Genomic DNA, 27,008 nt, shown 5'->3' with positions numbered 1-27,008 from the left:
CACAGCAGAAAGGAAGCAGTCTAGGAGGTTCCTGGAGTGGGTGGAAGACAACTTCCTTGCACAGCTGGTGAATGAGCCAACAAGGGAGGGTGCCCTCCTGGACCTGCTGTTTGTGAACAGAGAAGGCCTTGTGGGGGATGTGGCAGTAGGTGGACGCCTAGGACTAAGTGACCATGAGATGATAGGGTTTTCTGTTCTAGGTGAAGTGAAGAGGGTGGTTAGCAAGACGGTAGCATTAAATTTCCAGAGGGCAGACTTTGATCTCTTTGGAAGGCTGGTTGGCGAAGTCTCATGGGAGACAGTACTCAAGGGCAAGGGAGCCCAGGAGGGCTGGGAGCTCTTCAAAAGGGTGGTCCTAGCAGCTCAGGAGAAAGCCATCCCCATGTTCCGGAAAAAAAGCCGGCAGGGGAGAAAGCCAGCTTGGTTGAATAGAGAGATCTTGAGGGATATCAAGAAGAAGAGAAATGTTTATGGGCTCTGGAAGAAGGGACAGGCCTCTTGGGTGGACTACAGGAGGGAAGTGAGATTGTGTAGGGAAAAAATCAGAAGGGCTAAGGCTCAGCTAGAAATTGGATTGGCCAAGTCAGTGAAAGATAACAAAAAATCTTTCTACAAATATATAAATAATAAAAGGAGGACTAGGGAGACCATACAGTCCCTATTGGACACAGAAGGAACAACAGTGACAGGGGATGAGGAAAAGGCTGAGGTACTTAATGCCTTCTTTGCCTCAGTCTTTAGTTGCAAGGAGTGTCGTTCCGTCTGTGTACAAACCCAGGAGCTAGAGGAGCAAAATGAGGCTCCCGTGATCCAAGAGGAGGTGGTCAGAGCCTTGCTAGCCCAACTAGACACCCACAAGTCTATGGGGCCGGACGGGATTCACCCTAGGGTACTGAAGGACCTGGCGGATGTGCTGGCCAAACCCCTTTCCATCATCTTCCAACAGTCCTGGAAGACTGGGGAAGTCCCACTGGACTGGAGGCTGGCTGATGTTGTGCCCATCTACAAGAAGGGTCGCAGGGAGGACCCAGGAAACTACAGGCCTGTCAGTCTGACCTCAGTGCCAGGGAAAGTCATGGAACAGGTGATCTTGAGTGCTATCATGAAGCACATGCAAGAGAACTGGGTGATCAGGCCCAGTTCACACGGGTTCAGAAAAGGCAGGTCTTGCCAGACTAACCTGATCGCCTTCTATGACAAAGTGACTCGGCTGCTGGATGAGGGAAAGGCTGTGGATGTGGTCTTCCTGGACTTCAGCAAAGCCTTTGACACAGTTTCTCACAGCGTTCTGCTTGAGAAACTGTCAGCCTCTGGCCTGGACAGGCGCACACTCTCCTGGGTGGAAAACTGGTTGGCTGGCCGGGCCCAGAGAGTTGTGGGAAGTGGAATTAACTCCAGCTGGAGGCCAGTTACAAGTGGGGTTCCCCAGGGTGCAGTGCTGGGTCCAGCCCTGTTCAATGTCTTCATCAATGACCTGGATGAAGGCATCGAGTGCACCCTTAGCAAGTTTGCGGACGACACTAAGCTGGGTGGAAGTGTCGATCTGCTGGAGGGTCGGGAGGCTCTGCAAAGGGATCTGAACAGGCTGGACCGCTGGGCAGAGTCCAATGGCATGAGGTTTAACAAGGCCAAATGCCGGGTCCTTCACTTGGGGCACAACAACCCTATGCAGTGCTACAGACTAGGAGAAGTCTGGCTGGAAAGCTGCCTGGAGGAGAGGGACCTGGGGGTGTTGGTTGACAGCCGACTGAATATGAGCCAGCAGTGTGCCCAGGTGGCCAAGAAGGCCAATGGCATCTTGGCTTGTATCAGAAACCGCGTGACCAGCAGGTCCAGGGAGGTTATCCTCCCTCTGTACTCGGCACTGGTGAGACCGCTCCTCGAATACTGTGTTCAGTTCTGGGCCCCTCACCACAAGAAGGATGTTGAGGCTCTGGAGAGAGTCCAGAGAAGAGCAACAAAGCTGGTGAACGGGCTGGAGAACAGGCCTTATGAGGAGCGGCTGAGAGAGCTGGGGTTGTTTAGCCTGGAGAAGAGGAGGCTGAGGGGTGACCTCATTGCTCTCTACAACTACCTGAAAGGACGTTGTAGAGAGGAGGGTGCTGGCCTCTTCTCCCAAGTGACAGGGGACAGGACAAGAGGGAATGGCCTCAAGCTCCGACAGGGGAGGTTTAGGCTAGACGTTAGGAAAAAGTTCTTTACAGAAAGGGTCATTGGGCACTGGAACAGGCTGCCCAGGGAGGTGGTTGAGTCACCTTCCCTGGAGGTGTTTAAGGCACGGGTGGATGAGGTGCTGAGGGATATGGTTTAGTGTTTGCTAGGAAAGGTTGGACTCGGTGATCCGGTGGGTCTCTTCCAACCTGGTTATTCTGTGATTCTGTGATTCTGTGATTTCAGATGCTTGTCAGCCTGCAGCCTAGCTTGGAAAATGGATGTTGTTTAAACGTTACTCAGAAGGTGAAGTTTCTACATATTCCTTCTGTAGAGGAAGCTTAGTCATGTGCCTATGATGCCGTTGTCAGATGCATGAGGATGAATTCTTGAAAAGTCATTCTTCCAGTCTGGAACTGGAGGGAAACTTTTGGCCTGGGGCTGGTTGCAAGATGGGAGCAGGGATGGAGGAGCTCTACTCCCACTGCCGAGAGCCGGTTAAGGGAAGCCAGCCTGGAAGCCTTTATGAGTTAAAGTCCTCTCAGAGTCATTCCTGCTGCCTGCTCCAGCGCTGAGCTAATTTTCTCCCATTTTTGCAGGGTAAGTGCAAGTGCTATGGAGGGGAGATGGAGGAAGTGGTGGTGGCAGTCCCCTGGAAGCTCGGGCACAGGGCTGCACCTCTGGGCCTCTCTGCAGCTGAAGGAGGCTCTGCTGCTCCCCTTCCCAGTGATCCCTTCTAGAGATGTCCCACCAAGACTCCTATTTATCAACTGCATTTCTTTGTGGTGGAGGAGTTCTTATCACTTCTTCATGGAGGTAACTAATGCTGAAATAATTTCACTCTTGGCAGAGGTGGTTGAAGAATGATAAACCAGAGTCAAAGGAGCCTAGAAGAGGGCCTGGGCCATACTCCCTAAATTCCTGGAGCCAGCACCAGCTCTTGCCTTTCCTTTTCCCTTCCTAATCTCTCAGCCCATCTCCCTGAAAATTCAGGATGAGTCACCTGATATTTCTCCTAATCTGGCATTTAAAATCTCAGGCAATAAAGCTTACACCACTTCCCTTAGGGAGATAATTTTCCAGCCTACGGTTCTCTATTCAAAGGCTTTCCTCCCTGATTCAGCTTAAATATGCCTTTCCTTAATTTCACTCCATTAAAATCATTAATGTATCACCAGTCTTCTCCCTTCATGCCACATACCTCATTCAAATATTTACAGATCACTAATGTCTCCCTGCTTAGTTTACTGATTCCATTGCACCTCTGATAGTCAGGATTTTTTTTTGGTAATGCCTCCAGGCTACCGATTCCTTCAGTTGTGGCTCTTTGAGTTCCTTTCCATTTATCACTCTTTTTGCACATGCAAAATAGACGCTCACTGCCCTCGCCTGTGTCACTATGCTTTTCTGTACGCTGCTCAAAATGGTATTGCCTGTTCCTTGCTGCTGTGTCCCAATGCCTGTGTAACAATGTGACATCCCCTGGGTATCTTTAAGGAGTTGTGACTCCAAAGCACAGTCTTCCTTTTAAAAACAGATTTTCCTAGAAGTAGCTGGCATGATTGTAGAGGTTGATTTTGGTGGTAGGTCATGGCTCAAGCTACATAGGAAATCAGATCAGAGCCCCCAGCAGCCCTACTCAGGGCAGGTTTTATCTGTTCCTAAGTATGGGTTTCCTTAGCACCCTGCTTGTTCCCACTTACACTGACACCACCAATATTGGATGCACTGATGTGGCTAGTGCTCTTGCAAAGGAAGTTTTTCATGTTTGGTAAGAAATATCTTGCAAAGTACTGTTTTAAAAGAGAATAATGAATTCCTGAACACATAACTCTACTTCCACCTGAATCTATCTCTTATTTTTATTTCTCCTCAATGTGATGAATTCTTCGGGGTAGTATGTGATGTTTGTCTTTGTTTCCCAAAACCACGTACGTGTTTTGGTTGATGGTGGGGGTAGATGCATGAACACATTTCTATACTATCAACACTATAACTGATTCTGTGACACAAGCAGTGGCTGTGGAGGAGCAGAATCCTCCAAGGGTGCCTCTACTATACAAGGCATGTTTAACACTTGAATTTCCCAGGCATTTGTAGGCCCTGTTCAGGATTTAGGGGCTATACTGAAATGATTGCTGCTACGTTTTCAAATTGCAGAGCGCTACCTACAATGTATTGTGCAGTTGTGCAGCATATATACCCCAGGGCTGCAAATATAAACACTCTGATTAAGAAACATCCAAATGATGTTTAATGTATACACCATGCTTCCCCCACCCAGCCCACAGGTCTCTGATCTCAGGGAATGCAGAGGCAGGATCGCCAGGATCAGCATCGGGGGAAGACTTCATAGAATCATAGAATCGTAGAATAACCAGGTTGGAAGAGACCCACCGGATCATCGAGTCCAACCATTCCTATCAAACACTAAACCATGTCCCTGAGCACCTCGTCCACCCGTGCCTTAAACACCTCCAGGGAAGGTGACTCAACCACCTCCCTGGGCAGCCTCTGCCAGTGCCCAATAACCCTTTCTGTGAAAAATTTTTTCCTAATGTCCAGCCTAAACCTCCCCTGGCGGAGCTTGAGGCCATTCCCTCTTGTCCTGTCCCCTGTCACTTGGGAGAAGAGGCCAGCTCCCTCCTCTCCACAACCTCCTTTCAGGTAGTTGTAGAGAGCAATGAGGTCTCCCTCAGCCTCCTCTTCTCAAGGCTAAACAACCCCAGCTCTCTCAGCCACTCCTCTTAAGACTTGTTCTCCAGCCCCCTCCCCAGCTTTGTTGCTCTTCTCTGGGCTCACTCCAGAGCCTCAACATCCTTCTTGTGGGGAGGGGCCCAGAAATGAACACAGGATTCAAGGAGCGGTCTCACCAGTGCCAAGTACAGAGGGAGAATAACCTCCCTGGACCTGCTGGTCACGCCGTTCCTGATACAAGCCAAGATGCCATTGGCCTTCTTGGCCACCTGGGCACACTGCTGGCTCATGTTCAGTCGCTGTCAACCAACATCCCCAGGCCTTTCTCCTCCAGGCAGCTTTCTAGATAGACTTCTCCTAGTTCGCTTGTGTCTCTCCTGAGCTTGGCCCTTCTCGTTACCCAGCCCCTGCATGGGGGAAAATGTTTCTTTCTTCTTGTTTCCTGTTTTCTTTCTCCTCCCTCTTCTGCTCTTTTCCCCCAGTGAACCGGCTCCAACTGCTGTGCTTGGTTTGTATGCTTCTGCTTCACTGCTGGGAAGCCAAATAAGGCAGTGTGTTGTTAGCCCACAGATAGGTCTCCTGGCTGATTTACCCACCAGTGACTGCCTCTGCTTGTCTCTGCGGTGGGTGACCCACGGCTCCAGCCAGCGTAGACAACTGGCAGTGGCTGTTCACTCTCGGCTTCTCACACCTCTGTTCCACAGCACAGCCACCATGGGTCCAGAGGCGTGTCCCCTCAGGCGATGACCTGATGGGCCTGGGGCTACCTGGAGGTCTGGGGGAGCTCTCCCGCGAGTGTAGGGGGTGTCCGGAGTGTGCGAGAAGTGCGGGAAACCCGTGAACGTCTAGGTGAGTGTGAAGGTGTGTGAAGCCCACTGGCTGCTCCTCTCAGGACGCCGTGGGGGTGGGGGGAGAGGGGAGGGAGCGGGCGAGGCCGACAGGCTCCGCCCCCGGCACCGTTTACGTCGAGGGGGGCGCAGTGCTCAGCTGTTCTGGTGGTGGTGGGAGGAAGTGACGCCACGCAGTGGAGCGCCCTGCCCTCCGGTGACATTTTTTCTGGCGGTAGGGACGCGTAGTGGCGACGGCGCCGCGGCTGAGACCTGGCTTCTTTTGGTCGCTTATGTCTTAGCTGCTGCCCTCCGTGGGGGAGGCTAGGAGAGGCCCTGCGTCGTCCAGGTGAGTTGGGCTGGTGCGGCTGGGGTTCACATGTTGTGCGCTCTGGCGGGGCCTCGCCGGGCCTCGCCGCGCCACAGGACGGGGCTGTTGCCGTTAGCCCCTCTGCGGCGGGTACTGGCATTCCCCCTTACTTTCCCTGAGGCCGGTGGTGTCCCGGATTGGGCGGTCCTGGCCCCGCGGCGCCTCGATGGCCCAGTCCCGTTGGGACAGGGAATTCGGCCTTGGCCGTACTGGCCGAGGGGCTTCAGGAAAAGGTGGGTCCCTGGTGGGCGGTTCTCGGCACTTCCTCAGTAAGGGGTGACTGCTGGCCCGCCTGGGGGCCTGGCAGGTGGGAGTCCAGCCCGGCCGTCGTTTTTGGATCACAGCCTGGTCTGGAGTCAGCGGATGCAAGCCTCGACACAGGTCCTGGAAGCAACTTTGAGGCACTTGGTGTTTCCCAGGAGTTCTGTGATGTATTGGGGGACTGTGTTAGCTGTTTAGAGAAAAACCTTTCGAAAACCAAGGCGGGTAATTGCTTTCTATATTTTTTTTTCTTATTTGTTTACTTTGGTTGATGTGGGAATATATATTTTATGTTGGAAAAAAAGAAAAAATCAAGTTGCTCATTGTTTATCTAGCTTGAGTTCCCCTTGAGCTCCTAACACCTAATGGGTTGCAGTTGTGGCTTTTGGTGACAGATATTGGAAGGGGAATATAAAATTTAAATGTCCTACTTGTTCTTTTTAAAAATGAAAAAGGCAGTCTGTGTAGACTTGTAATATTTTAATTATTTCCTTAATTCCGGTATTGTAACTTATTTTTGCATTGAAGTTATTGGACATCTACTTAAGGCCCCATTTTGAAACACTTGGTGGGGTTTTGAGGTTTGGCTTGTGTAGCTGGCAGGGAGAGTGAGCTTCCACCTTTAAGTAGCATCTAATTATATTTATGTTTTAGTTTGTTAATAGTGGAATAAGGCTACTTGTATTAAAGTCCATAGATACCTTTCTGAAACCATAACTGTAATAACTTAGTTATATATATGCTATGGCTCAAGTCAGTCCTGTTTGGTATTGTGTTTTTTTTTTTCTATTGGCAAATAATTCTAGCTTTTATAAATGAATGAGTAGTTAATCTTTGAACCCTTGAGCATTTCTTTAAAAACGTAAAGTTTCTCTTAATTGCCCTTCTTCCCCCCCCCCCCCGTTAAGCATAAAACCAAATAAACTTGTCAAGCATAAAACCAAATAAACTTGTCAAGCATAAAACCAAATAAACTTGTCAAGCATAAAACCAAATAAACTTGTCAAGCATAAAACCAAATAATAATTTCACTTATAGGCAGGTACTAGACCATTTTCAGTTTTCAAGATGAAATTTTAAGTACAAAGAATAACAGCTCTTCCCTTAGAACAGCAAACAAATTATTAAAAATCCTAATGTTTGTCCTTTAAGTGGAAACTGGATGTGATGCTCTTTTGAGATCTTCATCTTGTAGTTCTCCTGCCCCAGTTAACGCCTTTAATTGCTGTTTCTGTGATATAAGAGCTGAAAGTCGGGCAGTCGCAACAGTCCAGCTTCCTCTGTTGCTCTGGAGGGGAGAAACAGTGCCTTTGCAGGCAGGTTTGTAACAAACACTCAGGAGAGCACCAAGTTGCTTGTTCTGTTTGCTAACACCCCCCCCCCATGTATGATACAAAAGCAGTGAGATGAAGTACAGAGAACTTGGCTGAACAACAGCAATCACTTTTAAGCATCATTTTCTGAGTATTTATCATGTTTAGTGATTTAGGGAGAGGTCTGGTGCTGGCAAAAGAAGCTCCAAAGTGGGTGGTTATGTGGCTACTAAAAGTCGTTAAAATACTGCTTTTTGTGGTTCTGGTATACCAGTCACACTGATATTTTGCCTAGAGGATTAGGAGGGATGGTGGGGGCGATAGAAGGTAGTATATGAGTTTGGGTAGATGGTGTTTATGCTCAAGTAGGAGGAAAATGGTTCCAAGTAGCTTTTGAACACTTGAATTTTTAATTATAATGTGTAATTATTTCTGTCTGCTCTTCAGCTGAACTGCTAGTTGGCGTCGTGAGAAGTCATGATGGTAAAATTCCTGAGAAATCGGGAAGAGGAAAGGACTGTGGTCTTACACGTGCAAATATATGATATGTATTACAGTACAGCCTAGCTATCTAGGCTTGCACACAAGGGATGCCTACTTGGTAGAAATTGAAGAGCACAAACAAGTTGGGAAATGAGTGGATACGTTAAACTGGATATTGTGGAGGGAGGGGAAAAGGGAAGAAACCTGAAGCCAACCATAAGGCAGTTGAGAAGGGTAGATATGTAGTGGTCACAACCCACACAAACCAAGCACTGCTCTAACTGATAAAAGAGAGGCAGGAAGAATTTTTGTGCGTTTGACAAATGTGACGGAAGAAATGGGACAACACGCAACGATCAATGTGATCCAAGTGAAGCCGCTTTATTTGGGGTTCGTTCTGCTTTTATAAAATTGTTTAACCTTAGCCTGCCTTCAACAGCCAGCTTCCTAATTTGCATAACACAACAGAGTCGTTATAACCTTGAGGACCCTGGCTATGGCTTCCCAACTCCTCCCAGCCACAGTGCTTGGGCTGCTCATTGTATGCTGCCACCCAACGCAAATGGGCAGAGCACGCTGGCAGCTGACAGTGTGGAGGGGGTGGGGATTAATGAGGTAAGATAGGATTGGATGAACAAAAAGTAAATATAGAGCATCATGAGGGACTTTGAACACTAAGCATTAGGGAGATAAGTTGGTGCAACTTGATTGGAGCAATAGGAAATAATTGCCTTTGTTATCCTGACCCCCACATCTCCTTGCTGCGCATTTACCATCTTACCTTGATGTTGTTCACTTTCTTTGCTATCTCTTGTATATTATTACATCAACTCCCTGCCCTACCAAGGACATGACCCACATGTATATCAACATTTCACTCAAACATCTGTTAATGAGATGGAGTCTCAATGTACCACACAAAGCGGCTAGAGACCAAGCGTTCACAACTGTCTGGTTGCCCTCTGACTGAAATGTCACCACTAGATGCGTTAAAGCTTTGGAAACTTTTCAAATTAATAAATAGCTTTACGAAATCTGTCTTTAATTTTCTATAACATTTCAAAGTTAGTGTATTGATGGTACTTTTTGACAGAATTGGGTATATGGTCCATCTTGGCTTCTGTGTTTTTTATCTGTAGTTGACTAAACAACTTACAAAGCTGTAAACACTGACAGAAATGGAGCAGCAGATTTAATAATGTGTTTACTAGATGAGAGTGAAAAGTTGTATTACTGTAGTTGCAAGCATCTAACTTGCACCTAAGAACAAGTGCTCTGGGAAAGAAATACGAGAACTTGAAAAATCTTTGTTGTCTTGAACATTATCGGTAGCAGTGGGGAAACAAAAACGAAGCAGCAGGGGTAGGGTAGGATAGGCTGGGACAGAGCTCTGGGATACAGTTGTATGGTATGATGCACATTGCTGTGCAGTTACAGCTTCTAGATAACCTGAGGCTTACGTGACAAGGAAACCACTTGTCTTGTTTTTCCAGTATGTGAATTGAAGCTCAACAGACATCTGATGCTTATGCCTTTAACACCAGAGCAGCTGAACCATTATGACAACAGAATCTGTAGCAGCAAGTATTATTGTAGGGAACTTAGTATGTTTTTTGTGGCAATTTGTCTTGTCTTTGTCACATCCTTGTTCCTGGTTTTTAATGCGTAATGCAGTTCCAAGTCTGCAATTGAGGTCTAGAATGTAACTCTACAAATGTGCAATTCTGAGCAAAAAGAAAAATGGATGAAAGAATCATAGAATAACCAGGTTGGAAGAGACCCACCGGATCATTGAGTCCAACCATTCCTATCAAACACTAAACCATGCCCCTTAGCACCTCATCCACCCGTGCCTTAAACACCTCCAGGGAAGGTGACTCAAGCACCTCCCTGGGCAGCCTGTTCCAATGCCCAATGACCCTTTCTGTGAAAAATTTTTTCCTAATGTCCAGCCTAAATCTCCCCTGGCGGAGCTTGAGGCCATTCCCTCTCATCCTGTCCCCTGTCACTTGGGAGAAGAGGCCAGCACCCTCCTCTCTACAACCTCCTTTCAGGTGGTTGTAGAGAGCAATGAGGTCACCCCTCAGCCTCCTCTTCTCCAGGCTAAACAACCCCAGCTCTCTCAGCCGTTCCTCATAAGGCCTGTTCTCCAGCTCCTTCACCATCTTCGTTGCTCTTCTCTGGACTCGCTCCAGAGCCTCAACATCCTTCATGTGGTGAGGGGCCCAGAACTAAACACAGGATTCAAGGAGCGGTCTCACCAGGGCTGAGTACAGAGGGAGAAGAACCTCCCTGGACCTGCTGGTCACACCATTTCTGATACAAGCTAAGATGCTTTTGGCCTTCTTGGCCACCTGGGCACACTGCTGGCTCATGTTCATTCAGCTGTCAACCAGCACCACGAGGCCTTTCTCCTCTGGGCAGCTTTCTAGACAGTCTTCTCCTAGTCTGTAGCACTGCATAGGGTTGTTGTGCCCCAAGTGCAGGACCCGGCATTTGGCCTTGTTAAACCTCATGCCATTGGACTCTGCCCAGCGGTCCAGCCTGTTCAGATCCCTTTGCAGAGCCTCCCTGCCCTCCAGCAGATCGACACTTTCACCCAGTTTATTGTCATCTGCAAACTTGCTAAGGGTGCACATACAGTGTAAATATTAACCTCTGTAGTTGCCTTATCATAACATCAGAGCTAGGCTGGAGTGACTGATACCTTGTCGCTTTTTCAGGGTTACTGCTGAGGGGTAGAATGTGAAATTGTGTTTGTTCCCACTTGTTAGTGTTCCCTCTTCACGTATATGATCAGCCTGAGCAGAGCCTGTACAACAGAGTAATTTCTCCATGGGTATGATTGACTTCCTGTAGTTCAGGCACATATCAATTACTCATTCAGGACTGAAAATGAGATGCGATTCAGTCACTGAGATGCTGCTGTTATGCCGTTGCAGATGCATTACTGAACGTACGGGGAGGTCAAGTAACATGCCTGTGCTCGTGTGGTGAGTCAGCTTTAGATTGTGAAAGATCCAGCCTAATATTTCTTTTTATTTAAGAAGTTATTTAGGCTTTTTTATCTGTCTGACCACATAGTTTTGTCTCTTGAATGCTCAAAAATTGCTTTAAATAGCAGAAGAGTGTACAGGCTTCAGCCTTGAGATATTTGGTTTCCAAGAAGACAACTTAAAAGCTGTTAGGACTTGATCTGACAGCTTTTTAATCGTAAGCGGAACAGGTGGTCACTTTTTAATTAAATGCGAATATTTAAGAGTTTCAAGCTAGTGGTTTTGTTTCACTATAAAGTCTAATCCGTTTATGTTGAGACTTCTTCAGTGTTCTCCACAATGTTGTTCTGCTTTGGTGCTTCAAAATTTCCTGGAAATGAGCAGGAAGAGCCAGGCCATGATTGGATAAGTGTTCTTGCTATGTTTCTGCTGTAATGTCTTGTTTCATAGTTCTTGGTCATTAGTCTTTCTAGGCTTCTTTTAGAGAAGGTAGATTTCACTTCCGTTCATCCAAAATGGGTAGAGACCAAGTGACTTGCAATAGCAGAGCTGGGAATAACTAAGAGCCTGACTTCATAATACTAGTTGTCTGTGTGATGATGCAGTTTTTCCAAATGAAAAACAAATTACTGACACGGTAATACTATACTTCCGTGATACCAGTGCGTGGTTGGTGCTGTACACTTCAATAGTATTGTCAAACTTTCTGAAGTAAAAAGAAGCAGCTTAACATGATAGCCAGGTAAGGTTAAGATGGTACTGTTATGTACTCTGGCTTTCTCATCAGCTGGAAATCTCCTGACCCCTCAGCTTACCTTCCCACTTCTTGTTCTCTGGGAGTGCCAATTCTTGCTAGAGAGACAGTTCCAAATAATCTGGCAAAGAAAAAATTAAGGGAAAAGATTGGTAAAGAGTAGGTCAGGAAGCTGTCTACTAATTCTGTGTGAAATACAATGTAAGATAAGAGGGCTTTAGAGGCTGTTTCCTAATGAAGTAAGTTGGATGAAATGCTGGTAGCCTGAGGCATCATAGTGTTTAATAAGATGTCTTTTTAAAATGTTATTATGGGAAAGAGCCCCTTCTGTTTTTAACTCCCCTTTGGCTGCCTGTTTTGCCTCTCTGTCTGCCAGCTCATTTCCTCTCTCCAGTTCCGAATTCACTTTCTGTTGTGCTTTGATTTGCATGGTTGTTACCTTCTCAGGGAGCTGGACTGCTTCCAATAGTTCCAGGATGCCCATGTTTGATGTGTTTACCCTGTGAGTTCAATAACCCTTTTTCCTTCCAGATTGCGCTGTGCGCATGTGCAACTCAGAATGCATACCTTGAATCTGTATAGATATTTCCAGCTTTGCCTTTAGCCAGCTCCAAGGCACGGGTCAGAGCAATTATCTCTGCCTTTTGTGCAGAGGTGTTCATGGGTAAAGGTCCTAACTCTGTTATGTCTCGACTAGTGATAATGGCATATCCAGCATGTCTTTTACTGCTTAGGACATAACTGCTTCCATCCATGAACCAATCTTCAGCACTTCCCATGGGACTGTCCTTTATGTCCGGATGGCTCAAGTATGACACCTCAGTAGTTTCTAGTCAGTCATGATGTACTGGTTCCCCTGTGTTTCCGCTAAGAAAAGAGGCTGGATTGACAATGTTAGTAACTACCAATTTTTTACCATTGCAGTCTGGTATTTCAAGAACCTTTGTAGGAAAAGCCAGTGTCCGCCTTTCGCTTCCAATACAGCAGATGTTGTATGGGACACCAACATAATCATTCTCTGGCCCAGGGTGAATTTTCAGGCTTCCTGTGTACTTAGTATTATGGCCGTAACCACCCACGGGCATCCAGGCCAACCTTTTGCAGTTGCAGCCGATTGCTTGGAGAAGTATGCAACTGCTCAGTGATACGGACCCGGATCCTGTGCCAATATTAGAGGAGAAAAAGAAATGGCTTACTCACATCTGGGGGTCCCAAGGCCGGAGCTGACATCAGGGCCTTTTTCAGTAGTTCAGAGGCCTGTATAGCTCCTTTATTCCATTGAAGGTGTTTCTGTTCAGTGGTTGTTAGTGTGTACAGGAGTTTAACAAGCAGTCCAGCCACAGTCAGCACCACCCAGTCATTCCCAGAAGAATTCGTAACTCTCTCACTGTTTGCAGTCTCAGAGTTTGCATATTGCGCTTTTTGTCCCAAAGTCCTCTGTCCAGCACCCACTTTGTAGCTCAGGCAAATCATCTTGCGCTGCATTATCTGGGCCTTCCTTTTGGATTCCCGATATCCCTGGAGTCCTAGAAAATTCAATAGACTCACTGTCCAGGTCATGCAAGCTTCCTTTGTCCTGGTGGCAATCAGGATATCGTCCACATACTGTAACAGTTTTTCTTCCTCAGACAGGGCTTCTCAGCACTCAAGATCTTTTGCAAGATGATTGTCAGATATGGTAGAGCTGGTTTGACCTCTGTGGTAATACTATCCCAATAAGCTGATTTCTGCTCCCACTTTTGGGATTCTCCCCTTCAAATGCAAATATTTTCTGGCTGGCCTCATGGAGAGGGAGGCAAAAGAAGGCATCCTTCAGGTCTAAAATGGTAAACTAGGTTAGTTCAGGTGTCAATACAGTCAATAGGGGATATGGGTTTGCCACCACTGGATAGAGGTCTTTATTATTTTATTTACAGCTCATAAGTCCTGGACCACTTGGCATGATCCATTAGGCTTCCAGACAGGTATTGGCCAAATTTCTTCTGTCTTCCCTCTTTAGGGGATATTACATAATTTTTACCAGCTTCCGCCCTTCTTTGATTTGACCTCAACAGGTGGAGCATTTTTTGCTTTTCTGGGCACATCAGTGGCCCATACCCCAGGGTATACATGGTTCATGATTTCCTCGCTGACCTTTCCTCCTGTGGGCACACTAGCTAGAGATAAGCTTATTATTTGCATGTCTTGTTGATCATTTACCTCCAGAGTAATTTCTGCTTTTACAAATTTAATCACAGCCCCTAAATGTTCTAATAAATTTCTCCCCAAGAGTGCCTTCAGGGACATCACCATGTAGTCATTTCCCAGGGGTATCAAAGCTTGGTTTAAACCCAAGGGAATGGCAGTAAGATGTGCCAGGGGTGGTTTAGGTTGGATATTGGGAAAAGGTTCTCCACCCAGAGTGTGGTGGAGCACTGGACCAGGCTCCCCAGGGAAGTAGTCATGGTGCCAAGCCTGACAATATTCAAGAAGCATTTGGGTGATGCTCTCAGACGTGTGGTGTGAATTTTGTGATTGTCCTATGCAAGGACAGGAGTTGGGCTTGGATATTCCTTGTGGGTCCTTTCCAACTCGGGACGTTCTATGATTCTATGAAAGCATTGGTGCTTCTGTGTTTGTCTGGATGCAGGTTAGCATTTTTCTGATAGTGGTCTGATTATTTGGATTGATTAGTTTTTAGTTACTTAGATGTTTTGGGCATGTGTGTAAGTATTGTTTGTGCTAGAATGTCACTGGTGAATTAAGTGTGTTAGCTTTTAATGGAAAGGAAGGCAATTTGAGTAGAAAAAAAGCACGACCAACATGCAGATACACCTACAAAGGTTTTTGAACCTTCAGAAGTGGCCAGGGTAATTAGCACTTCACATATTCAGAGTTATGCGGTCCTCTGTCAGAAGAGGACATAACTTTGATCTTTGCCAAAAGTTTCTCTTGTATTATGAAGTACACTTGCGCATTATGGTTAGCTCCTCAGTACCCAGGTCATATGCTACTACTTTTCTTTCCAAACCCACTATCTTTAGAGACACGGTCTATCAAGTGTTTGATTTGGAGTTTTTGATGGACTTGCCTGAGTGTTTGCATTTTTTAAGTTAGTTGTTTTATGTAATTTTATTAGTCTCAGTTGTATACATTTATCATTACCTCTCTTATGTCTCTGATAATATCCACTGGTGATGGAAAGAACTGTTTATGTTGGTATGAGCCACTATATTCTTTAGTTCTGTATAAATATGAAAACGTATTTGGAAACAGATGAAACTACTGACTTCTGTGATGCTGGAGCTGTAAGGTAGCAGATGCTCTGTAAAGATCTCTGTAGTTATCTGTATATTCTGAACAAGTAATTAAGTAAATTCTCTGCAGCAGTGCAGTTTAACTTAATCATTTGTGTAGTCACAAAAGCTTAAAATAATGTACTTGATATTTTCTGCAAAAAATATAGGTATGTTTTCTCTTAATTTATTTTTTAATTACAGCTTGCAAATGAATGGCTAGTGGTTCAAGTAGGTTGTTCAAACTGCTTTCAGGGCTAAAATGGCCTTAAAAGATCATTTTCTGCTAGACAACTTTTTTCATTTAAACAATTGCTAGAACTAGTGTAAGAAAGTGATACAGTCATAAGCAAGGAAAAGAAGTGGTCTGTTGGACTGATTAAGAATTGTCAGTAATAGTGTGACTTAACAGTAAGCTGCAATGAAAATATTAATACTTCTGAAGTAAGAATCTGTCATATCCACAGCTACTGAGAAAAAGAACTGATTTGCTTTATATAAGCAGGCATTCTTTATCATTAATCAGGTCAATAACAGCTAAAGTGACAATGTACAATTAAGGTTAGGTGAGGGGATTAATCACATGGACTTCAATCTGATGTATCAAAGACATTTTATTGAGTTAGCTGTTTCTTTATAAACCCTTTTTAGTTACATAACTGGGTGCCCACGAGGGTATCTACAGTGTATTATTGGTTAAAGGTAGCTGTCCATAAAGCTATTACTAACATATTATTGGCTAAACTACTGGGCATTCTAAGAAACCAAGTTACACTAAAACTAACTATGTTGATAGTTCTCTTCCTTTGTTTTTCTTTCAGTTGGTACTTGTTCCCACCTAACTAGCTCTTGTATTCCTTTCAGCTGGCATTTGTTTATCAGAAGGCTGTCTTCTCACTGAACTGGCCTTTGTTTATCTTTCAGCTCTCTGTTTCAAGGCCTTGTTAGAATTGCTCAGTGTCAATCAGTCCCGCAGCATCCAGGCTTTCTTCTCTGTAAAATGTCTCCACAGTTAGGGTGTCATGGTGTTTAAGTATTTCAGGCCTTATTGTTTGTTTGGGTGAAACTCATTTTCTTCTGACATTGCAGGACATGCAGTTATGCAGAAGAACTTTTACTTAAAGCAAAATAAATAAAAATACTATGAAGGATATATGTATGGCTAGTTATTGATTGATAAAGGACATGCATGACATCTTCAATATAACTTTGTGCAGTGGTATATATTATTTAGTTATAGTTGTTCTTTAGGAAGCTACTAACACCTGTGTGAATTTAATATTTTGCTTTGTAATGATTTTTTTTATCTTAAAATCTCTTCTTAGAGCAAACAGTGCTGTGAAAGAACTACTTAGTATCCTCTCCTGTGTGTAGTTGGAACCTATGCGTTCAAGGTGTGATGATACCAAGCAGCAGGCAGTTTTTGGTTTTTTTTGAAAGGGATGGTTTGTTGCCCTCCCTTCCCTCATCTTCCTGCAGGAAATTTTCTCTGGCAGGATATTTCACTTATTTTCTGGTTTTGTTTTCTGCTGGCTTAGTGAAGTGAATCTACCCAAGAAAGAAGGAGCAGTGCTGGTGCAAAGAAGGGAATATGACTGCACAGTAGGCAATAAAAGAATAAAACCCATCCCTGTTAGTGGCAGTGAGCTGTTAGACTAGCTGGGCTCTCTGTCAATCTGACCTTCAAAATCCTTCTAGATTTCTTGTTTAAAGTGCAGTTTTCATAGGGCACAAATTATGTGCCTTTACAAATGAGTCCATGATTTGAAAATATTTCCCAGGTAAAGATAGTTAGATATTAAATAGCTTTTACATACTAGTGTTTTCTGTGTGTGGTTGGAAAACAATTTCTGTTGGAAAAATCCCACACAAAAATTTTTACAGAATTGTCTTTTAAAATCATCAGTACAGTATCTGTGCATCAGAAAAAGGACAAAGACATCACTCAGAAATGTCAAAGTAACCATCTGTGTCTGTAAGCATCACAGCTTATTTTTCAGTGCTATGTTGTTCTCATTTAAGAAACCAGTCTTACTGTAGCATTATCTTTTCTAGTACTGTTACTAGGAAAGTGATTGGCAAGAAAGGAATGGGATTCTCTTCTGCTCTGATCTATGCATTTTTCAAGTTGAACTAAATAGAATCATAGAATCACCAGGTTGAAAAAGACTTCTTGGATCATCTAGTCCAACCATTCCTATCAATCACTAAACCACATCCCTGAGCACCTCATCTACCCGTCTTTTAAATACCTCCAGGGATGGTGACTCAACCACCTCCCTGGGTAGCTTGTTCCAGTGCCTGATGACCCTTTGTGAAATTTGTTTTCCGATATCTAGTCTGAACCTCCCCTGGTCCTGTTCCCTGTCACTTGGGAGAAGAGGCCAGCACCCACATCTCTACAATCTCCCTTCAGGTAGTTGTAGAGAACAGTAAGGTCTCCCCTCAGCCTCCTCTTCTCAAGGCTAAACAACCCCAGTTCCCTTAGCCGCTCCTTGTACGACTTATTTTCCAGCCCCTTCACCAGCTTTGTTGCTCTTCTCTGGACACACTCCAGTACATTCATTCTTTCATTGAGACAAGGCTTTCTTTGGCATAGATAAATATGAGCTATCTATATTGTTCCATGCAGCAATGTCTGAGTCACAACAGGTGACTCTTCCACCAAAATAAATATCAAATTATTTTTTTTATATATGTATTAATACTAGATTTGTTGGCTTTTTAAATAGCTGGTTTAAGAGACCTGGAGAGTACAAACCTCATCAGAGCAAGTATTTTTTTTTCCACATTCACAGAAACGCATGTCAATGTTGACTAGCTTTTGTCAAGTTACTAGTCCTTGTGCTGCCTTCTCACCAAAAATGTGATTCATTGATCCCTTTGTGAGTGATCAAACCAGTGTGGTTTGAGTAGTTAAAGTAAGATCCTACTTAATAATAAGTCTTTTTAAGTCATTGAATGGCCTGTTAGCAAGACAGTACCATGTAGATGAAACAAGTTTTTCTGGCTGATAGGCCAGAGAGATGAAAAAGCAAGTACTAAAGTAAGTGTTCTTATAGTCCCTTTGGGAGCTGAGAGGTAGATGATCTTCTCAAGCAGGACGTTTATGGAAAAAAATTCTCTAGTTTGCTTTGGTTGCCCTTTAGCTTTGGGTGGGAGTCTGTTCTTTGTGTTCCCCAGGCTAAAAGGGTGAATAGTGCAGAAGCTGTTCTGCAATTATTAGTATGATTTTTTAAAATAAATTTCTTTTGGCCAGATTAATATTCTTACTATATGTTTGAGCTACCAAATTTTTCCTTGCATGATCAGAAAGTACATTTCAAAGCTCTTAGAAAAGATATTTTTCCATTGAAAGTGCATGGCCAGAACAAAGCTGATAATGACACTAGCAGTTTCAATACATATAGCTGTGTATAACTCTTGGACAATCATTTAATCTTCAAATTTGTTTTACTTATCTGTATAACAGGACAATTATTTGATAATGTAGATTTGTGGATGAAGTATGAAGAAATGCTGTTTTATTACAGTATTGGAATGTGTTTGTCTCAACATGTGTATTTTGCAATATGCATTTTATTCTTTTTTGTGGGAGTGGGTATAAAATGTTGGGTTTACTGGGTGTTTATTTTTTGTGGTTTTTTTTTTTTTTTGATATTTAGCAGACCTGGAGTTGTCATCTCTCTTTCTTTTGTCTGGTATTAACTAACTTTTCTTTCTGTAGCTGATGTTTCTCTCCCATAAATATTTTCATAATTCTCTCGCACCATCCAGTATTTCATTCCTTAGCCGGAAGGAAGAATAAAATCTCTTAATGCTCTTTAAACTCAAGTTTTGAAGTGGGTTAGGGCAGACAGGACAACACTGAGCTTTTTATGACACCTTTTAGAAGCAGGGAGATAGCCTTATTCCGTGCTGCAGATGGAGGGGAGGGGGAAGCAGAATATGGTTACATACATACAATTACAGGCAGCTTGGGATGGCCCAGGAAACTAAAATAAGGATTGTCAGGGTGCATAAAAACGTCTCTGAACCATCCATGTTTTCTCAGGCTGCTCAAGTACTAATTGCTCTTGTCTACAGAGCTGTAGTTTTTTAAAAAAAACCCAGTAGACTAAATGTTAACACTATGTTTTTTTTTTTCTTGACGACACTTTTTAAGTGCCATAAATTTATTATTTAGTATACTTCTAAACCCACAAATGCTTTGTTCCATGCACTGTGGTAATTGAAAGATCCTTATTCTATGTTGAATTTGAAGTGAAAATTTAGGTCGAAGTCCAAGTGTGAATAATGAAGATAAAATTAAGTATTGATCTCTAAACAAATTTTCCCTGAAGGTGCTTCAGGTACTTCTTGGTTTATAACATGCAAGTCATCAATCAGGTAAATAACTTGTTGGGGTTTTTTTTGTGGCTGCACTGAAGCAGTCATTTATTAAATTATAACTTGGAAATAAAATGTAGGATAGTGGTATGGGTGTATACTGTTTCTTGCTTGCAGCCCATTACTACTTGATGTTGTTTTCCTGTCAGATTTTGGAGAAACTAGGTCAAGCCTGTAGGTTCTCAGAAAACCAGGACTTGTATGGGAGACATTTGAGAAGCATTTGAATGGTGTATTTGATATTCCTAAAAAGTCTTTGTGACTCGCCAAAATGGTGGTTCTCTGCTGAGAACAAATCTCTTATGTTTTTAAGACTGCCTGTAGATTTTTGTAAACCCCGTGGCCCTAACAATTTAGTAATGCTTCATAGCACTTCCTGTAAGTAAGTCTCTTGAGATCCGCTGGCAGAGTAGTTCCACTGGAAGATGTCTGTAGTCTTGCTCTGTAAGGTTCAGCAGCTGCTTGTTTTTTTGCTCAGTGTCTGGATTTCTCCTATGTCACGTTGGTACTGTAAGTTGACAAATTACCATAAAGGCATTGTGATTTTATAAGATTAAGGTCCTGTTCAACTGAAAGTAGATTTTTCATAGGTACAGAAATTGTATTGTTTTCTGGTCTGTCCAGGTAGATGACTACTAAATCTAGGAATTTTTAGGTTGGCATTGTTCATAAGGGCTAAAATTCTCCATTAAAATACATTTAAAATTCTAGGTAAAGAAGTTTAGCATGTGTTGCTTATATTGATTTAAAGATAAAGTAAGAGTTTAGAAATATTTTTATTGTTTTCTGATCTGTCTTGATTATTCTAGTGAGATGAACCACATTTAACGTGATTCCAATACCATTTTTGATGGATGTATAAAAGTAAGAATAGTTTGGTGTAACAGGATGAGTAAGATAAGGAAACCAATGTGATACTGAGCCATGCTGTCTATAATTGAAAGCAATGAGTTGTTTAGGTAATATTGTGAAGAACAGGATTGAGTGACTTATTTGGGTAAATTATTCTTACTGTTCTGTTCTTGTGCAGCCTGCTGTATTGATGAAGTCCATATCTAGTTCACCCAATCTTCCAGACCCTGTGCTCTATGCTTTGAGACCAGGAAGACCTTGACGTTCTGAAATGAAGATGGAGGCACTGGGAAAAGCAGAACATCTTGTTCATTCAGAAGTTCCACCAAAGACTTCTGAAAAGCAAGACACTACTCCTAATGAAGACAGACCTATAGAACTGGAGAGAAAAACTCAGAAAGACAATGTGCCCACTGCAGCAGACTCTGTGGTGTTCTCTTCAATGCCTTGCTTACTGATGGAGTTGAGGAGAGACTCCTCAGAGTTTCAGCTAGCATCTACAGAGAGCGATAAGCCAGTCGATGGTCGAGTTTATGAGAGTGACTCTTCTAATCATTGCATGCTTTCCCCTTCTTCCAGTGGCCATTTGGCTGACTCGGATACGTTGTCTTCCACAGAAGAGAATGAGCCTTGTCAAGCTGAAGCTGCTGTAGAGGGAGATCCTTCTGTGATGTCTGGGGCTGTAGTTGGGAGGAAATCAAGGCGATCTAGGTCTGAAAGTGAAACTTCAACAATGGCTGCCAAGAAAAACCGACAGTCTAGTGATAAGCAGAATGGTCGAATTACCAAGGTAAAAGGTCACCGAAGCCAAAAGCACAAAGAAAGAATTCGGCTGTTAAGACAGAAACGGGAGGCAGCTGCTCGCAAGAAGTATAACCTGCTGCAGGACAGCAGTACCAGTGATAGTGACCTGACGTGTGCCTCAAGCACGAGTTCATCAGATGATGATGAAGAGGTTTCAGGGAGCAGCAAGACAATCACTACAGAGATACCAGGTAGAGGATGTTTTTTAAACTGAACTGTAACACATCTGACATCGTTTCTCAGCTGTCATGCTAAATTAGATGAGTGACACTTGAGAAAAAACAGAACTGCAGCTCTGTATAAATTTGAAGACTGCAGTATATTAACGAGACATGGGCAAATTTAAAAATGTTCCGAGGTTTCAGTGCACTTTTGCACATTGACAAACCATAGAAATGGTAAATTGGAGGAAGGACTGTCTTTGAATTGTGGAATTTTCAGGTCTTTTCCTTTGTAAGCCTATATAAACTCCTATTAGTGTTGTCAAATACCATTAGATGGTAATAATTTAATAAATGCTTTCTTACGAAAAGCAGCCAGCTTTCCTTCAAAAAATTAAGGTCACAGCTCAGCAGCTGTGTTAGGAATAATGTAGTTTGCCTCTTGCCTGTGTTAAGGTAAGGCTGTGTTTACTATCGCACTTATGCTATGCTTTCAGCTCTGTGTTTCAGTGCATGACAAACCTACTTAGCCTTATTGTAAATTCTTGCAGATTGTAGCTGGTCACCTATTTTAGGACATAAATATGAATTTGTTTATGCAGGTACCCAAGCTATATCCACACCTAAATTGTCCACACTTTAGACAAAACTGTTACCATTTTCCTATGTCATAAGGATCTATAATTTCTATCTCTTTAACTTTCTGACGTATCTGTGTTAAGATTGGAGGTAGCAAATTATAGGGGCCTATTCATGATTTTATTAACAGGAAGATGAATTTCTCAAGTTCCTTGGCTGCTGAGTCTTTGTTATTTTGTTAGCCCAAGTGCCATGGAAAGGATTTTGTGTGAATAATTCTTGCAGCATATTATACAATAGAAACATCTTCATATGGCAATCAAAAATAAAAATGCATAAAAAAACTTTTTGGCTTGCCAATTTTTACTGAGTTACATGCCTTTTTGTCTCTTGTGCTTGAAGATTTTTCTTTTTGGAGATAAATATCAGCTTACATAGGGAAAGAACTTTTAAAGGAAAACTGCAATAATTAGTCTTATGTTGCTGAACTAATGTTTTCTAGATGAGTTATTTAAAATGTTTGCAGAATATTTTACAAATAACTTTTAACTGACTTGATTATGGTGAATGTGTCTTTCACCATGAGAACTGACATTTTTCCCACATATTGCTAGGATGCAGGTTGCACAAAGGAAGTTAAGGTTTATCATTAGAAAGTCTGGGAAAGGCATAGTCCTCCTATAATTATTGTGTAGTAAACTTTTAATAGATATCTAAAATTAGTTTTACCAATTTAGTAGTTAGTCAGACTTTTAGCTTTCATAGCTTTCCGCCTTTTTATTTACTATATTTACACTTTGGGCAATAAAAGCCTATTGAAGAAGACTGTTTCATTGAGTTTTGGGACAGGTGTCTGTCCTGTCCGCACCCCCCGTCCTAAAAAAAAAAAAAAAAACCAAAAAACCAAACCCAACACCGAACCACAACACACACAAAGGTTGTATTGTTTAAGTCATAAAAGTTACTTGTGACCTTGAAAGGTATCACATGGTATTTTCAGATCTGCCTAGGTTTCTGACTTCCATTGCAGAGATCTGAAACCACTGCAGGATACTTTTCTGTGTCACTAGGCTTTTCTGTATTTGAGCTCTTAACTGCAAGTAGTACACACAAGAATTTGATGCTTTAGTGATGATTGCACCAAGGCCCATTTTTACCTGTGATGCAAGATGTGGGGGCGCAAAAAACATCCTGCAGAATAGTGACTTTTATTTTTATTTCATAGCCCATATCATCTGCTTGATACTGAATTATATTTAAGATGTTAAAACTTCTGAGTTGTCTTTTTGGGATTGGATGCAATGCCTACCTGCCACATTGGGGTTTTCCTTTAAATGGAAACAACTTTGATTTGTGGAAGACAGTCTCCAAGTACAAGAGAAAAATATTCTTTATAGAGATATGGACAGAGTTGGCCAAAAATGCATCCTGTACTACTTGTGGGTTAATGAAACACTGTGGTCTTAATAGATGCAGTGGAGCTCTGAGCCTGAGTAGAACTCCCAACTCTTCCTTGCAGTGGTAGGATCAGATGCCATCTGTGATCCCTCTTCTTGGAGCTGGCAAAGTGCTTAACTGAAATTATATTATTGACTACAAAGCCATTTCATTGAAATTAGTGTTACACTGTGAATATCCTCAAAATTTAGGGAATGAACATCAAAAAGCATTACTGGAAATTCAGGCCATGAGTGTCCTCTGCACACAGTCGAAATACTAAGAGGTTTAACTTGATACTTGAACTTGAACATCCAGTAACTACAGTGCACCTGTCAGGAGGACATAAGCATGAAAAAACTTTTGCCTTTACTTTTGCAAAAAGTCTGTACATGTTGATGTGGAAGAGTTTTACAGGTAGCATGTTTCCCTTAGTCTTACTGTATTTGAACACTTCAGCTGTAGTGTTGGTTACTGTCTCAATGTAGCTTATTATTGGGACTGTTTTTTCCCATGTTTGTTGTCTGAAAAATAGCTTTGCCAACAGAGATGCTCTAAAATTTTTGGTGACGTTTAATGTGGCCTTCGTGTACAAAGGTTATACATACTCTGGGTCTTAGCCTTCTATCGACGCATGTAGCATTACAGAAGGCAGCTTGCTTGTGTGTGGTCTGAAAATGGAAGTCCCACATTTAAGAATACAGTAGTCTTTAATATTGTGTAACTAAACCTCTTCCATTTTAATAGTGCGGTTATTCTTTTCAAACCATCCACGTTACTGGGTTTGAAATATTTTTTCCTGAATTAGTAAGGTAAGGGAAACGTTCAGTGAAATACATAATAATGCTGTGAAGTTGTGAACTGAGCAGTTGTGCAATAGAGAATCACTTCTCTCTGACCTCAAATGTAACGTGGATTAAAATACTGACAGGCTTTTTTTTTTTTTTTTCCTTAAGAAAGATTGAAGAGTAAAGAGTTTTGAGATTTTACTGGTGATACTTCAGTGCAAATTTTCTGAGCTCAGTAGGAGCTAAGCACAATATATGTTATGTTATTCTGAATGTATTATATGGTGTGAACTTCGATCTGTATTTTTCACAGATTTAACCTAAACTACATGGGTGCCACTGAGAATCTTTTCACTGACCTGAGCAGTCATAATTTTGGGCCCTTTAATTTAGGGAATGCCATGATTTTTAATTGTTGTAGATGAGGAGCAGTTACTTATCTTTTAATGATTGAGCCTTTTTGTTGACACTGAGGATTTTACCATACTTAAGCATCAGATAGTATTTATGGCACAAGAGGATATCTTTGAGTCCTGAAATAGGTTCTGCTAGACCTGCTGCTATTGAAAGTTTTCCTCTAAATGATTTCTAATTTGACCATGCAAACTAACTCAATGAAATAGATATGAGTGCAACTCTGGGAATCAGTATTTATTTCTGTGTAAACACTTTCTATTGAAGAAGGAAGATGTTTTTAAAAATTCAAATATAACATAAAAATATTGACGTTTTGCCACCATTGTGCTTTCTACAACTTGGAAAAATCTGAATTGAAATAGGGGTGATTCATGTTTTAGCTATCAGGAAATCTACTAAAAACTTTGAATATACAGATATCCAGAGGGGTCACATTGTCTCAGCCAGGTTACTTCCTCCTAAGAATTATGCATAGACCTTGGATGGAGCGTCACGTAAGGAATGAATTTGAAGTAACTCAGAGTGACAATTATATAAAGAACAGAGGGGAAATAATTTTGTTAAGAGTGTTCTGCAGCGAGATAATCATTTGGAGATGTCAGGTAGCATAACAACATGGAGCAATCCACCGTTGCTACTTAGAATGAAGATGCAGCATATCTTCTTAAAGTGTTATGCTGTCAAACTTCCAAAATTAAATAACTTTGGATTTGGTCATTGTTTAGATAGTATTTAATGGATCCCATCAAGAGTCAGCATTGGGGCATTTCTTAGGTGCTGTTTTGCAGGAGGTGTTGTCTTGAAAATAAGGTATGAGTCTTGGATTCTGACCCCTTTGATTGCAAATTTCTTCTCTTTTTTTAACTTGGTGTAACTTAAACTGTGGAGTTGTAATTTTACGAGTATCAAGGGAACCAATTATGACATAAGTAGTAGTTACTGTTGCAAACAGTGGGATATTTTTTATTTCAGCTAAAGTAGAGTTAAGTTTCATCTAAGGAACTGTATTTTTTTGAAAGTTAGACAGAATGTCCCTCTGAGAGCACGTTTTCTTTCAGACAGTTTTTTTCCAGACACTGTTCAGTCTTTGAAAATGATAACGTCTTCTGTTCAGTGTGATCTGTGCTGAACAGATGTCTCTTCTTCTGTGATCACCTCTGGAGTCTCCCTCATCTCAAATGAAAGGTCAGGCAGAGAGCTGGAGCCAACTCCAAATTAGCAAGAGATTGACTGTTGTAAAGTTCATAATAATATTAAAATTAGATTTTAATAATATAAGATTTCTGGGAAAATGTATACATATGCATGTAAGTGGGGAATATATTCTGTAATCAGCTCTTGTCTCATTGCACATGATTGATGGCAATCACTCCCACATGTTGCCCAGGCCTGATAAAGGATGCTTGCTTTCTAAAACTCCAAAATGAGTCTTAGAGGGTTTATGTGCCGACATTTTTTTGTATCAATTACATAAATTTTAGCTTTTTTTAATATAATCAAAATGTATTTTTACTTTTTTTAACGCTGAAGGCCACCAGTAAAGAAAAGCTTGACTAAGGCTTCTCATAAGAATTACAAGGGAAGCATTTGAAACACTGATTTGCTGCTAATGTAGATTGTAGATATACTATGAATGAGCCCTTTTAAAAAATAGCATTGCAGGGTAATATATATTTCAATACATGGTCTCTTCAGTTTACAAAAGTGTTGTCAACTTTTGCGCTAGTTCATTCTTAACTTTAAAAGCCTAGCTAGGTTGTCTCATGTATTGCTATCAATAGCTTTTATTTAAATTGCAATTGAAACTTACTCAATGTCACTTAAAGGTGTCTGATGGTAGACCTCTGGAAGTCTGAAAGACTGCCGATTAGTTACTTGATCTTGGGATGAGATCCCTAACTAAAGACAAGTAAACAGAATCATATTGGTTGTTCAAAACTATAGGAGTAAATGAAGGAATATTTTTTTCAGGGAGGAAAAAGACATTGAAAATGCAAAAGGGAACCACATTTTAGGAAAAAGGTACCATTTTACTTAATTTAATTTTAGTTAAAAGTGCAGTCAGAGGGATGTGAATTAGTTGCTATGAAATAATTTATTTTTGATCAGAGGACCTGAATGCTGAACTTCCATCCTGTCTGACAGGTAAACAGATGGGAGGGAATACTTAAAGCACGGTTTTTAATAGAAGGTTTTTGGTCCCCAATGGGTAGCATTGCTACTGCTCAGAAATAAAATAATTCTAAATAATAATTCTAGACTTCATTTAGCTATTACTGAAGGATTTATGTATACCTCATTTAAATAGTTCCTGTAAAGAATGTATTCCTTAAGTAATACTGTCATTTCACTTATATAGTGAAATCACAATAAAGATTGTCTTATGTTTTTATTAGTAAACATTTGTTTAGGTTGTGCACTGATTTCTTGCGTTCTTAGGGTATTTTCTATTAT

General features: G+C 42.0%; 1 protein-coding gene across 5 annotated transcripts in view; it reads left to right on the top strand.

Moving 5' to 3' along the window:
* Nucleotides 1-5,886: 5,886 nt before the first annotated feature.
* The window catches only part of LOC138733833 (protein ARK2N-like), a 124,582-nt gene continuing 103,460 nt past the window's right edge, over nucleotides 5,887-27,008 (top strand). For all 5 annotated transcript variants that reach the window (XM_069881347.1, XM_069881345.1, XM_069881343.1 and 2 more), the window contains exons 1-2: nucleotides 5,887-6,024; nucleotides 20,547-21,363. In XM_069881347.1, the coding sequence (XP_069737448.1) occupies nucleotides 20,640-21,363 (724 nt within the window). In that variant the 5' untranslated portion in view covers nucleotides 5,887-6,024; nucleotides 20,547-20,639. The remainder of the gene's footprint in view (nucleotides 6,025-20,546; nucleotides 21,364-27,008) is intronic.

Source organism: Phaenicophaeus curvirostris (assembly GCF_032191515.1).
Source record: "Phaenicophaeus curvirostris isolate KB17595 chromosome W unlocalized genomic scaffold, BPBGC_Pcur_1.0 scaffold_35, whole genome shotgun sequence".
Taxonomy (NCBI): Eukaryota; Metazoa; Chordata; class Aves; order Cuculiformes; family Cuculidae; genus Phaenicophaeus; species Phaenicophaeus curvirostris.
Note: the sequence above shows the minus strand (reverse complement) of the source record. Positions and strands in the feature narration are given on the sequence as shown.